Source organism: Lepus europaeus, chromosome 4 (assembly GCF_033115175.1).
Source record: "Lepus europaeus isolate LE1 chromosome 4, mLepTim1.pri, whole genome shotgun sequence".
NCBI lineage: Eukaryota > Metazoa > Chordata > Mammalia > Lagomorpha > Leporidae > Lepus > Lepus europaeus.
The window spans coordinates 81,802,974-81,817,471 of NC_084830.1; the positions used below are offsets into that span (position 1 = coordinate 81,802,974).

Consider the following 14,498-nt stretch of genomic DNA (forward strand, 5'->3'; position numbering starts at 1 on the left):
AGTCTTTTTTTTTTATTCAGTTGATTGGATTCAATCCAATTGATTGGATGCACCTACTCTGCTGAGTACTTTACACCTGGTAAGGAGTTGCATTTTCTCAGTAGATCAGTGTTATCTCTGCTAGCAGATGAGTAAGCGTAGTGACAGGATAGCAGAGACACCAGCTGACCTGTGATTGTGCATGCACCATGTTCCAGTGTGAGCACTCAGGCAACAGGGAGAAGGGGAGACAATTTGGAGGGAGGCCAAAGAGATAGGCCAGCTAGGAGACTGCAAGTAACAGTTCATGAAACTAACAAGAAGGGGATGGCTGGAATGACAGAGCTCAGAAAGTGCTAGCATAGAGACAGGTAAGGAGACAAAAATATGACTTTCAGACTGGTCATTGTGGGCTCTCGGGGATGACGCAGAATGCCAACCTGGGACTTGCAGATGCACAGATGCCTCAGTGAGGAGGCCCTCGGAAGGGTAAATACGCCTGGGTTGAAATTAGCTTGGAGCACATCTCAGGGTCCAAGAAGAACTGCTAAGTGGGCAGATTTGCACAGTAACCAGAATGTAATAGATCACAACCTATCTGAATCCAGAAAAGTGACTTTTTTCCAATGGTTGCATGACTGTTTGTAAGAGATTAAAAGCCTGATCTTTTTTTTTTTTTTTTTTTTTTTTTAAAGGGAAAGAGTTTATTGGGGGAAGCCCAACAGACTGGAGGGAAGAGGCGAAGAAGGAAAAGAGGGAGAAGGAGAGCATGAGAGAGAGAGAGAGAGAGAGAGAGAGAGAGAGAGAGGTCAGGAGATGGAGAGGAAGAGATAGACACATGTTCAGTAACAGTTCCTTTTAAAATTTCGCCAGGGTCAGGCAGGGAAGTAGGAGCAGTGAATCCCATTAGGATATGGCTGGGGCTAACACCGGTGGTTGGGCCATGTGGCCACTTGGCTTCCAGCAATGGCGGCGGGGGCTACAGCCTAGGATGGTGTCAGGGTGTAGATAGCGTCACAGATAAGACTGCGCCATTTTACTAACATTCTCCCCTTTTGTTTTTTATAAAGCAACAGTTGTATGGGATTATGTTAGTCCCAAAAGTCCAGGAGGGGTAGAGGGACGATGATCTGTCTTTAGAGCTACTTCCTGTTGACGTGGGGTGCCGAGGTACTCTTCACGGGCATGGGGCGATGTCTCAAGCCGCTGTCTCCCAGGTGGGGAGCTGAATATATCCCTGTAGCAGCATTTGGTTGAGTACCGGGTTGCTGAAGGCGAGCCTGATCTTTTTACCAAGATTTTCCTTTCTCTAATCACGTTGAAAGAGGAAAAGAGAGTGATGTTAAAACAAAGAATGTAAGATCTTTCTTTTTGGATGTGAATATTGAAACTCTTAAGTCTGAGTTACAGGTCAGCTTGCAGTTTTGTAATTTTCAGGAGTGGATTGAACATGTAGCTTCCTTTACTTAATAGCTGTCCACTGTTGGGATTTACAAAGTGTGATTGAAGTAGTATTGTTGTGGAGCATGGCCTCTGAAACTGCACTGTGTTGTTCTTTAACTGGATTACTTGCCTCTCCATACCTCGGTTTCCTTATCTGTGAAATTCTAACTACCTCCTATGGTTAGCCAAAGGCTAAATGGAATCAACCGTTAAGTGCTTAGAGCAGTGCTTAGTATATACTAAGTGCTCAAAAAGTCATTTTCTCCTTTACTACAATGAGGTGCACATGAGGTTTCCCAGAGGCCATGGTATCAAAGAGAAAGTAAAATAACATTTACTTATTAACTCTGCAGGATGCTGGTGAGGTAAACACATCTCACTGAAAACACCTTTGCCGTGGCTTAACAGGCTAATCTTCTGCCTTGCGGTGCCGGCACACTGGGTTCTAGTCCCGGTTGGGGCGCCAGATTCTATCCCGGTTGCCCCTCTTCCAGGCCAGCTCTCTGCTATGGCCCGGGAAGGCAGTGGAGGATGGCCCAAATCCTTGGGCCCTGCACCTGCATGGGAGACCAGGAGAAGCACCTGGCTCCTGGCTTTGGATCAGCGCGATGAGCCGGCTGCAGCGGCCATTGGAGGGTGAACCAACGGCAAAACGGAAGACCTTTCTCTCTTTGTCTCTCTCTCTCACTATCCACTCTGCCTGTCAAAAAAAAAGAAAAGAAAAAAGAAAACACCTTTACCTAAGCTAAACACCAAAGAGGCTAAAATACCATCCTATGTTTTTCTCCATATCCAAATATAAGTCTCCACTCACTTGTTGATGTGAAGTGAGGGACAGAAGGGAAGAAAGAAAGAATAAATGAGGGTTTTGGCCCCAAGGCCTAGTGTGGTGTGGATGAGGCATTGTTAGGTCAGGCTGCTCACCTCACTCCAGGTGCTATGTAGGAGGAGGAGGAAAGTTGGCATTGCTTGTCAAGTTCCTGGGAAGAAGTGGGTTCAGAGGACATGGGGAGACCTGCTAGGGCCCCATGACTTTGGGATCGGCACCTTCCACTTCTATTTGGAATGTAACCCATTTAAGCTACTCCTTCATCCTTATTTCACCCCCAAGGATGTGAAGTTGAATGGAGAACCCTAAACTGTCCTTTATAACCAGCATCCAGCTGCTCCATCAAATCAGGTTAGAAATTTGCACTGTCACGTTAGCCATGGGAAGTGGCTGGAGGATATGGAGGGCTGCAGGCTTTCTGCAGGTGCTGCTGACCACATTACAGAGACTCCTTGGGATTGAGATTGTTGATGCTTTTCTTCACTGTTGCATCCCTGTTGTCTTCAAGAAGGCCACACAGACATTGAGTATTCAGTTAATATTCACTGAGTTCAGCTATCTAACTATGATGAGGTACAGCTAGTAAAATCAGAAATTAGAGAATGTTCAACAGAGATCTGAAAAACCTTGTATTTAATATCTTGCATGCTTCTTGCAGCACTACCCTGGAGTTATATAGACTCAATTTTATCAAATCTACTGTTTGCAAGTCAAGCCCTGCCCATGTGTGTCCCTTCATTGCTCTTTCATGAAAGGTTGCAGTAGAATATTGAAAAGAAGAACGTAATGCTTCGTAATCATGTAAACTGCTGGCCATGATGGCTTTGGGAACTCTGCAATTTTTCAGCCTCAACTTCATCCCTTGCATGAAGAGAGACCTTCCCCACAGGGTGTCAGGATTCAATGGAATCCCAAGCAACAGGTTTAGCAATAAGCCTGGTGCCCTAGACTTTAAGTTAGTTGCTTTTTCTTCCTCTTGTCTTGGGTCTCGGAGGAGCAAAACATATGACCTATAAAATGCCCTACCCTGTATCAAAGCCTGCATCAAAGCCTGCCCCAGTTTCCTTTTCACCTGCCTGGATATGAATGAACGTGAGAAATTCAGGGCCAAAAAATTGAGTGATGTGTGTCAACCAGCCCTTGACCACATCCACATTCTACAATCCACTGTGGAAAAGGGCAGTGTATGATTTTCTGTTAGTCTCCGAACTCTGCCTCATCCTTGCACCACCACATATGCCAGCACACATGTTTCTAGAACTGTTGACATACTAATGAGTACCCACTAGGACTGGACACTGGTCTACATTGAAAATCAGCTACAGGGTGAACTACATTAAACAACAGGCTTGATATGTGCTTACAAGTGCAGAAATAAGGCTATAAACACCTGGTTAGGTCTTTTGCCATTTTCTATGTATGTGTGTGCTGCTCGGGTTCTTTGGCCAGTTTAGGTTCTTGGATGTCACTGTGCTTGGTAGCCCCATTTGTGTGAGAAACACTATGGTTAATGTGAGGCTGACACTCATGGCTCATTTTCATATTGCACTTCTAAGCGAGTGAGTGTATGGTGCACACCTGGGTCTCAGCTAAGGCTTCTTCCAGTGGATGAATTGCATGCGTGTGTGTGTGTGTGTGTGTGTGTGTGTGTGTGAGAGAGAGAGAGAGAGAGAGAGAGAGAGAGAGAGTCCTTAGAGCAGTGAGACTAATAATCTCAGTAGTGTGACATGCTACATTCCTTTAAAACACCTGCAGCTGTTACAGAGGAAGTCATGATTTTATGAGACAATAAAAATATTGAACATCAGTGGCTGCTTCCCCCCTCCAGTTTGCCTTTGTTCTCCTAGAGAGACTTGGAGTTGCTTAGAGTTGGTAGACACCACACTTGGCCTTTCTTATAGGCAAGGAACATAGCTTGCTGCCTGATATCTGGTCACTGGCCAGTGACTTTTATGAGGAATTCAAATGAGCCTAAATCTTGATATCTTGATATCTTATAGTGTATTCCACATATAAAGACTTGAAGATTTAGGAAACTTGAGTTGTGTGCTCAAAAATACTTTGTTTAGTTATTGGAATTCATTTAAATGTAGTCCTATGTTTGGAGATATTTAATGATGACTTGCATAGTACTTATTTTCTTTTGTCTTTAATTTTCAGAAACAAGTAGAAAAACAGATGATCCACAACCAAAAGAAACAGGTGAGATTGCCAAATAAATAGTCTTTAATATACACTTAGGGAAAGTTGTCACACCATCCGAAGTAACATGGTAGTGCCATTTTATATCCTTTGTTAGAGGAAATTACCACTGCGGTTCTTATTTCAATTACATTATTTAATAGGAGTCTACATGAACACTAAGAGCTAAGGCCTGGCCACAGGTGGCCTAGCTTCTAATCTTACTTTTGCCATTTATTACATGTATCCTTGGTAGAATTATTTAACCTTGGGGGCTCAGTATCCTCTTCTGTAGTATGGGAATAATAAGAGTACCAATTTGATAGGATTGTGTTTCCAAATAGTAACTAAATGAAAGTATGTGTAAAGTACTTAAAGCAATGTCCACCACAGGAGAAACCTTGGGAAATATTAAATAGTATGTCCTGTTAATATGTTGACAGGTGTGCTAGTTACAGGATTCCAATCATTATTAGAACATGACATCAGTTTCCAAGGAACTGAGTTGTTGGAAAGAAAGATACATAGTTGTAGCTGTATTGAAAAATTATCTATGATTTCCAAAAGTGCATTACAGAGGCATTGTAATAAATTTAATAATCCAATAATATTTTGGCTCAACTCTCACAGAGAACTCTAAGTTTACTTAAAACAAGGAACATTTTTTCAAAATTAAAAAATTATATAAATGATCAAAGAATAGTGGTTACATTTTCAATATAATTTTATTTGAAGATGAAACTTTATTTCAATTTCAGGAGTGCTTTTAATTTGCAGTAATGAAAACAGTATCTGCACTTGAAAGGTTGTACTTTATACATGAAGCAGGTGTTATGCAGGGTATAAGCAGTGCTCAGTGAGCATGGGCATTTCTGGCATCAGACTGTCATTTCACAGCCTGAAGTTAAGCACCAGGTATCCAGCTCACATGGTGTTATTTTATGACTAGGGTTTTTTTGTTTTGTTTTGTTTTGTTTTGTTTTGACAGGCAGAGTTAGACAGTGAGTGAGAGAGAGAGAGAGACAGAGAGAAAGGTCTTCCTTTTCCATTGGCTCACACCCCAAATGGCTGCTATGGCCAGTGCACTGCACCGATCCGAAGCCAGGAGCCAGGTGCTTCCTTCTGGTCTCCCATGCGGGTGCAGAGCCTAAGGACTTGGGCCATCCTCCACGGCACTCCCAGGCCACAGCAGAGAGCTGGACTGGAAGAGGAGCAACCAGGACAGCATCTGGCGCCCCAACCAGGACTAGAACCTGAGGTGCCGGCACCGCAGGCGGAGGATTAGAGCTGGCCAACTATGATTTTTTTTTTTTGATTTATGTATTTGTTCATTTATTTAAAAGACCAAGTGATAGAGATCTTCTATCTGCTAATTTGCTCCCCAAGTGGCCACAATACATGGGTAGACTAGGCCAAAACCAGTGCTTGGAACTCCATCCAGGTCTCCCTGCACATCAGCAGAGAGCTGGAAGGGAAGTGGAGTAACTGGGAGTTAACCCAGCACTCTGATATGGGATGCCGGCATCCCAAGGGATGGCTTTACTCACTGTGATGTAACACTTGCCTGATTGGTTTTTTTAGTTTAGTTTTTTTTTTTTTAAAGTAATATAAGGATATAGTTTAACAAGTCAAGGCTTTACAATGAAAATCAGCAATCCTCTATCCTATCATGCCCTATGAATCCTACTCCCCAACATTCTTCTAACTCTTGCTTTCTAGTACTTACGTTGCATTTCTGCTTAATTCTGCAGGGTTTTTTTTTCCTTGAATATTGGAAACTGTTGACTGGTTTTGTTTTATAGACAACTTAGATTAGTTGACCATCATAGTCACACAAGCTCCGAATCCCCCACCATGTTATGATGTAACTATAATGGATAGTGATACATGACAAGGGGGAAGAAATAAAGCAGGACAGAGCTCTGCTTATCAGCAGGTGTTAATAGGGTTGAGCATTTCCTGGACTCTGGAAACTCCCTTGGCTTGGCTTGCAGGTTACCACGTTTACTCTCCACTGTTTGTTCTTCTTGAGCTCTTTTTATTTTGGCGAGGGGAGGGGTGGGATTTAAAAATAAATTAATTGTTTGAGAGGTAGAGAAAGAGAGACAGAGTGTTTCTATTAACTGACTCACTCTCCAAATACCTACAGTTACCAGGGATAGGCTGGGACAAAGCCAGGAATCAGGAATGCAATCCAGGCTCCCCATGTGAATGGCAGAGACCCAATTACTTGAGCCCTCATCTCTGACCTCCAGCCTCTGAATTGACTTGGAGCTGGAGTCAGCCCTCTCTTTAGAATCCAGTATCTGCTGGGATAGGAACCAGGATGCAGAAACCAAAAATCTGTGGATGCCCAAGTCCCTTGGATAAATAGGGGTGGGCATTTGGTGCATTGGTTGAAATGCTGTTTGGGATGCCTGCATCCTATATCACAGTGCCTGTGTTCAAGTTTTGGTTCCACTCCAGATTCCAACATCCTGCCAGTGTACACCGTGGGAGGCAGCAGGTGTTGGCTCCAGTACTTGGTTCCCTGACACCTAAATGGAGGACCTGGATTAAGTTCCTGGCTCCCAGCATTGGCCTGGCTCAGCCCTGGCAGCCCTGGTCATTGCAAGCACTTGGGGAGTAAAGCAGTGATAAGAAATCTCTCTCTCTCTCTTTCTCTCTCTCTCTCTCTCTCAAGTAAATAAAAATTTTACAAGTAAATAAAATGGTATATGTATTGAACATAACCTATGTTCCTCCTCCCCTATATTTGGAGTAATCACTATATTACTTGTAGTATCTAATGCAATGTGAATGCTCTGTAAATAGTTTTTATATTGTATTTTTAGGAACAACAACAAAAAATGTCTATACACATCTAGTACAGTTTTCAATTTTTTTTTTTTTGATCCTTGGTTAGTTGTACCTGAGGACATGGAACTTGCAGGTGTAGAAGGCCAACTGTGCTTGCTTCCATCCACCCTGACCCACCACCACCAGGTCCTAGCCACCACCGATTGTTGCCTAGAGATTTCTAGTAGCCTCCACCATCTGCCCTCCCTTCTCCCAGTTTCCTCTCCACTTTCATGTCCTGTGACTCTCTCTTCTCTGCTCTTCTGACTCCACTATGCTTGCTTCCAAGCCAAGCACACACTGGAGTCAGGGCCTTTGCACTGGCTACTTCCACCAAGCCCAGTGTTCTTCCCCTGGATATATCACCAGGACTTGCTCCTTTAGTCTCTGCTTAACTACTGCCCTCTCCCGTGGGTTCTCTTGGCCCTGATCTTATTTAAGATTGCAGCACCCTTACACTCCATGTCCTGTTTCCTTGCTTCATTTTCTCCATTGCAGTATCGCCATATGATATATTTAATAGCTTACTTCTTTAGATTTTTTGGTCTGAGTCTCCCGCTGGAATGAAGGGAGGCGTATGTTTGTTTTGCTCACTGATGTACCCCCTGGGCCTTAATTAATAAGAGAATTAACATCAAAGAGGATCAAAGGCTCTATAAAACCCAAACTGGAGGGATAATAGCCACAGCTCTGATGGAACTCCCAGGATGGGAATCTGTGGGAGACCCAAAATATTAGAATGATCTGGGACAAAGAGACTGCTGCTGTCCTAAGAAACCCAAGCAATGCCATGGTCTGTTCTGTGGCTAAAAGTGTCTAACTCAGCAGACACTTTGAGTCATCATTTCCATGCTATTTGGAGCACAGAATTAACAAAGAAAATCTTTATGTGAAAACCATTTTACCTCCAATTTTTTCTTACAGAAATGAGGGTATTTGTCCTTATGCCTCGCTGAGTGCATGTCATAGCACAAGGATAAATTGAAGCAGTATCTGTGAATCGTAACTGCAGTCTGCTACTGTTGTTAATACCTGAATTTCAGTCTACTTCTATTATTATCCAAATATCTGGACTTTGGGTTGCTTGATTGAAAATTATTTCTTTGACTTGGGATCTAATATAGGTGTGCCAATTTTAAAAATTTTTATAGGACTTGTAAAAAAATCCACATTTATTATCATAACCAATTATAAAAGTAAGGGTATTCTAAGCCCCAAAGAAAGACACACATAATTTAAGAATAAAGGATGGTGCTTCAACTTGAATAAGTAAAGCTTTATGAAAGAAAATCACTGCTATGATCTACATCACTCAATTCACCTTGGAACCCTCTCTGTGCCAGGATGGGGCTCCAAAACAGAGAGGCCAGGCTTCAGCACCAAGTCCACTCAAGTCTTACTTTCAGAAACCCAGATTCCAGAAAGTAACAGAAAACAGAGAAACACCAAATGCTCTTCCTCTTTTGTTCATGGTTTCCTATGCAGCACTGCTTAGGAAAGGAATCGCTTTTAAGAAAAATCCTAGTTATCTTAACAGTCTCCGATATGCACCCTCCTCCCTGTGTGTCTTCAAGAGTTGAATTCTAGGTCAGGTTCAGACCAACACTACAAATCACCACATTCCCATCGCAATTACATCGAGTTATATACAGTTGGAAAAACTCACTTCAGTGACTTAAAAAGGAAAGAGATTACTTGTCACTTACATAGATATCTAGGGCCAGTTAGTGGGTCAGGAGGGACTCAGCTCTTCTCTTGCCATTCTGCTATGCTTTGTCCTCATATTCCTGTACAACTTTTATAGCCTTTTAGCTCCATCCATGTAACAGAATGGGGGATTGGAGAAAAGGTGGGCTTCTCAGAAGAACTACATGGAACTGAAAGAATTTTGTTAAAGCAAAAATTCAGGGTTCTGGTTTAAGGAAGAAGAGAATGTTGAATATTGAGAGAAAATGGTAATTAGCAGACTTGGACAGGCAATATTTTACTCCTATTGTTACTAGATGTGTTCAACCACCATATTTAAGGAACATAGTAGCTACCATTCGATGCTGCAAAGCTTCATATATATTATATATATTATTATTGTATACTATTATTATACATATATTAGAGAAGGAGACATAAATTTTTAAATAACCATTAGCTTTCCATTATTCATAAAAAATGCAATTCTCCATCCCTTTTAATACTTACCTACCTATTAACATGCCAGGCACTGTTTTAGATTAGAGATTAGATAAGACCAAGTTGCTGCCTTCAGGGAGCTCATATCCAAGTGAGGAGATCAGAAATCCACACAAAAACCCAAATTGTGATTTTCTGAAGAAAGAGAGCAGGAGAATATACTGGAGGGAGGTGAGCAGTAAGGGAAGAAGTCTCTTGAGGAGGCATCCCTGTCAAGTTACAAACACTCCGAGCAGAGGAACCATCTGCACAGGTCCCCAGGGCACTCTGCAGAGAGGAGCAGTCTGCAGAGGAGCTGAGAACACCCTAGTGGAGAAATGGTCTGTGCCAATGTCTTGAGAGCCCTGAGCATGGCAGGGGTCTAAGAGCATTCTTAGCAGAACTCCAGTCTTTGCAAAGGTCCTGAGAAGGAAAAATCTCGAAGTGGGAGCACCCTGAACTGACTAAGAATGTGAGACATAGAGAAAATTAGAGAGCAGCTTGTGGCAGAGCCTGAACGTGGTCCTCCTTCCAAGGTATGCCATCCCCAGCTCACGGACATCCTGTGCCAGCCAGAGCCAGAGGTCTTTCCCCTTGGAACATTGAGTGGTTTGTTTCTGAGAGGTCCAGCATGCTGCAGACATACAAGCTAGGGACCTAGGAGACCAGATGATGGGTGTGATTTATTGCAGATGAAACAACTTGCAAACCTGTTGCAGACCTGCTGCTCACTATGTTATCATGAGACCACACTGCTGCCTCTCTCACTCTGAGTCTTAGCAGTGCTCCCCTGGGTATACCTTGTGCACAGGTCTAACCTCCAGCCGCCAGGGGCTGTGATCCTACAGGGATGTTCCTATGGGGATGCTCCAGGATAGGCTGGTTTGCTGGACCTGTGCAGAGAAAGCGTGCAACAGTTTGACAGAATTATCACACTCTGATCTCTTTTTTTAAAGATTTATTTATTAATGTGAAAGTCAGAGTTACACAGAGAGAGAAGAAGAGACAGAGAGAGGTCTTCCATCCACTGGTTCACTCCCCAATTGACCGCAATGGCCGGAGCTGCACGGATCCGAAGCCAGGAGCCAGGAGCTTCTTCCAGGTCTCTCACTTGGGTGCAGGGGCCTAAGGACTTGGGCCATCTTCTACTGCTTTCCCAGGCCACAGCAGAGAGCTGGGTCGGAAGTGGAACAGCCGAGTCTCCAACTGGCACCTATATGGGATGCCGGCACTGCAGGTGGCACCTTTACCCACTATGCCACAGTGCAGGCCCCATCACACTCTGATGTTTAAAAAGAACAGTTTAGATCATCAACCACCAAGGCTAAGATATTTTAGGAAGGATGAAATGCAAACAGTCAAAATCATAAGAAATAATGAATCAGTGTTACCACAGATTCAGTGAAACTTGTTTATGCAAATCGTTAGCTTTAGGAATTCCATGTATTTTTTATTCAAAATGGATTCCTCGGATGCTGTTGCCTGGTAGGGAAGAGAGAAGGGGACGTATTCATGTTTGGAATGTGTAGTGAAAAAATTGTGCTTCAGTAGTCAGACTTTTGCTTCATAATAATACGTTGGGATATTTTTACTGGAAATTATCAGTTAGTCTCAGGATGAATTATCAGGCTGACTAGTTTCCTACCTGTATCTCCCCCACTCCTGAGTAGTGATGAGGAGCTGCTGGAGGCGGGGCGGGGGACAATGGTGTTTTCCCTTAGAATTAATAATCACTTGACTCCTTTCTTCCTTTGAAGAGCCATATTTAGTACATTTTTGAAGAGTCAGAGGATTGGAATAGGGCTTTCTCCAAAATAGGCCTTCATTTGGAGATTCTGATTCTGAAATTGAATGAGCTTATTTATGTTTTGATAACATTGTCATATCAACTTCTCCCCACTGGATGTCATCTTTCCCACATATTCTGTATTCCGCAGCCATGAAATGTGAGTGTGAACCACCATACAGTTTAATCCGATGCAAACCTCGCTTATTAGGTGTCAATGCAAACAGCTGTTTTTTTTAATTTGTTTTTCAATACGTATTGAGTACTTCCTAAGTGCCACGTGCTGTTTTAGGAACAGGGACTAAAGTATGCAATAAAATAAAGTCCTCGTTCTCGTGGTGCTTACATTTCAGTGTTGTGTGTGTGTTGAGAGGTGGGAGCAGATAGGTCATTTTTAAAAATTAAAATAGAGTAGGCAATGCTCGTTGTACAAGGAAACAGATAAATAAGAAAAGAGGACAGTGATAGTGGGCAGGAGGTGTTGGTTTATAGATAGGCCTCATGGTTGGTGACATTTAAACAGATACAATGGGGCAAGGGTGGCGTGTCCCAGGGGTGTAAGGATGTCGTCTTCATCCCTGGGGCTTATGTGCTTAGTGTGTTTGAAGATGAGCAGGGAGGTAGTTACTGGTGGGGAAAATAGGAGGGGATGAGGTCAGAGAGGTCGAGGATCCAGATCACACGGGACTTTGACGGGGAGAGCAGAGGTCTTTGTATTGTTGCTAGTGAGATGGAAGCCACTGGCAGATTCCAGGGGGAAGATTGCTCTGGTCTGCCTTAGGTTTTCAGAAGATCATGTGGCTATAGCAGTGCAAGATTGGAAGTAAAGGGGCCAATCAGGAGGCCACTGCACTAGTACAGGCCAGAGATGTTGATGAACAGGATTAGGGTTTATGGTAGAATTGGTGAACCATGGTTAGATTCTGCTTGTATTTGGACCTAAAGTCAGTAGGGTTTGCTAAGGGAAGGGATAAGATATGAAAGAGAGAGAGGGAGAGAGAGAGAGAGAGAGAGAGAGGTGTCAAACATGCCTCTACACTTCTTTAAAAGGTGTGTAATTTGACAAACTGAAAGCAAAAGTAGGATTTAGTACATATAAAAAATCAGTTATGAATTTAGGAATTGTTGGTCTTTAAAGAATTCCAAAGAGCAACGCAATACCCATACCTGCAAAAAGGAAATAAGTTTTTACTTTGGTGTGGGGTGGGTATTGCATTTGTATTGTGGATGTTTCCTGAAAATTTCTTTTGATTTAGACTAATATTTAATATCCCATTATATTATTCATTATAATCAAGAAAGTGCTTAAACAGTAGGAGGGCACTTGAAAAAGTTCATGTAATATGTGCTCTATGAAGGAACTATGCATAGATTTCAAAGTTTAATTACATCAAAATAAAATTCTTCTTTAAAATTACACTTTTCCATTTTTTCCATCCACTTCCTGAAGTACCCTGGTATATATTGTTAGTGTCTTTAAATAGACATTTAAAGATTTCCTGGCTAGTATTTGCATTCGTTTAAAATATAATTTTCCATACCCTGAAGAAAACACTAGATGGCACTGGAAAACAAGTCACGGTCACACTAGCAGAAAATGTCTTCAACGTAAAGGTGGAGATGACTGTATTAATAGCCAGTAGAGCAGCTTGATACAACCAGTACTTTCTGTGGATATTTTTCAATTCTTTGTGATCACAATGAACATAAAGATAGACTAAACATAGATAGTAATAAAGCCCCAATCAGAAATTGTCTTGTGATTTTTTTTAAACATCTATGAAGGTTTTCCTGTAATTCTTATACTGTATATATTTGAGCAAAATTGTTCTCCATTGGTATGAGAATAAAAATGAACCCCTTTACTACAGCATATAAAGCATCTCAGGATGTAGTTCCTGCTGTGGCTTTCCTAGTTCTCTTCCTTGTCTCCCCAATTCCCTTTTATCAGACACTCCTGTCACTCAGAACTGAGCTTAGGAATTATTTCTTTCAGGAGGTCGACTTTGATTACACTCCCAAAACAGGAGATGTGCTGCTTCATTTGTTCCCAGGATACCTTGTGCCTACAGTTTTCTGGCTCATGTTGTGAATTTTCCCCTTAATTTGTAGACAAAAAAATTTCTTGAGGATAGGAACCGTGACCAGCACCCCACTACCCCAACATTGTATTGGAGTTCTCAGAGCTCTCCAGAAGGATAAAACCATGGGATGTGTGTGTGTGTGTGTGTGTATAGACGTAGAGATAGAGATTTACTTTAAAGAATTGACTCACAAGACTGTAGAGTAGGAATGGCATTGCCAAAAACAATAGGATAGTCAGGGTCATGCTGGATTCTGGAGGCAGAATCCCTTCCTTCTTATGGAAGGACAGTCCTTTTCTTAAACCCTTCATCTAATTGGATGAGGTCTACCCAAAGTATGGATAGTAATTTGCTTTACTCAAAGTATTGATTTAAGTGTTATTCTCACTTGAAGAAATCTTTATAGCAAAAATCAGACATGTTTGAACAAGTTTTCTGGATACTATGACCTAACCAGATGGACACATAAAATTAACCATCACTCCTTCCAGTGGCACTTAACCATGGTATTGTAAATACTGCAAAAATAACTTTAATATGAAAACATGGAATTAATCTCTTTCTCTTTTATTCTCTCTTCATCTGATGGTGATAATAGGAGAAGTGAATAGCTTAAATGGTGAGCAGGAAGAGTTTATAAACAGAAAATATATGAATGAATGAAAAGTTTCTACAATCTACAAACCACATTTCAAGTTATTTTTATATGGGTTCTCACTTAATCTTTAACCCCAAATCCTGTGAATTAAGCATTTTTCAACTACTATTTTCTTTTTCTTTCTTTCTTTCTCCTGTACTTCTGGAATGCCAGTTACATGTGTGTGTGTGTGTGTGTGTTTAACTTTTATTTAATGAATATAAATTTCCAAAGTACAGCTTATGGATTACAATGGCTTCCCCCCCATAACTTCCCTCCCACGTGCAACCCCGCTCCCTCTCCCCTTCCATTCACATCAAGATTCATTTTCAATTCTCTTTATATACAGAAGATCAGTTTAGTATATATTAAGTAAAGATTTCAACAGTTTGCCCCCACATAGCAACACAAAGTAAAAAATACTGTTGGAGTACTAGTTATAGCATTAAATAACAATGTACCGCACATTAAAGACAGAGATCCTACATGATATTTTTAAAAAATTGATTAATTTTCTATGCAATTTGCAATTTAACACCAGGTTTTTTTTTTTCA

General features: G+C 41.7%; 1 protein-coding gene across 4 annotated transcripts in view; it reads left to right on the forward strand.

Moving 5' to 3' along the window:
• Nucleotides 1-14,498, forward strand: part of ASPH (aspartate beta-hydroxylase) — a 237,495-nt gene that overhangs the window by 108,711 nt on the left and 114,286 nt on the right. For all 4 annotated transcript variants that reach the window (XM_062188446.1, XM_062188443.1, XM_062188444.1 and 1 more), the window contains one exon: nt 4,412-4,453. In XM_062188446.1, coding sequence (XP_062044430.1) covers nt 4,412-4,453 — 42 coding nt within the window. The remainder of the gene's footprint in view (nt 1-4,411; nt 4,454-14,498) is intronic.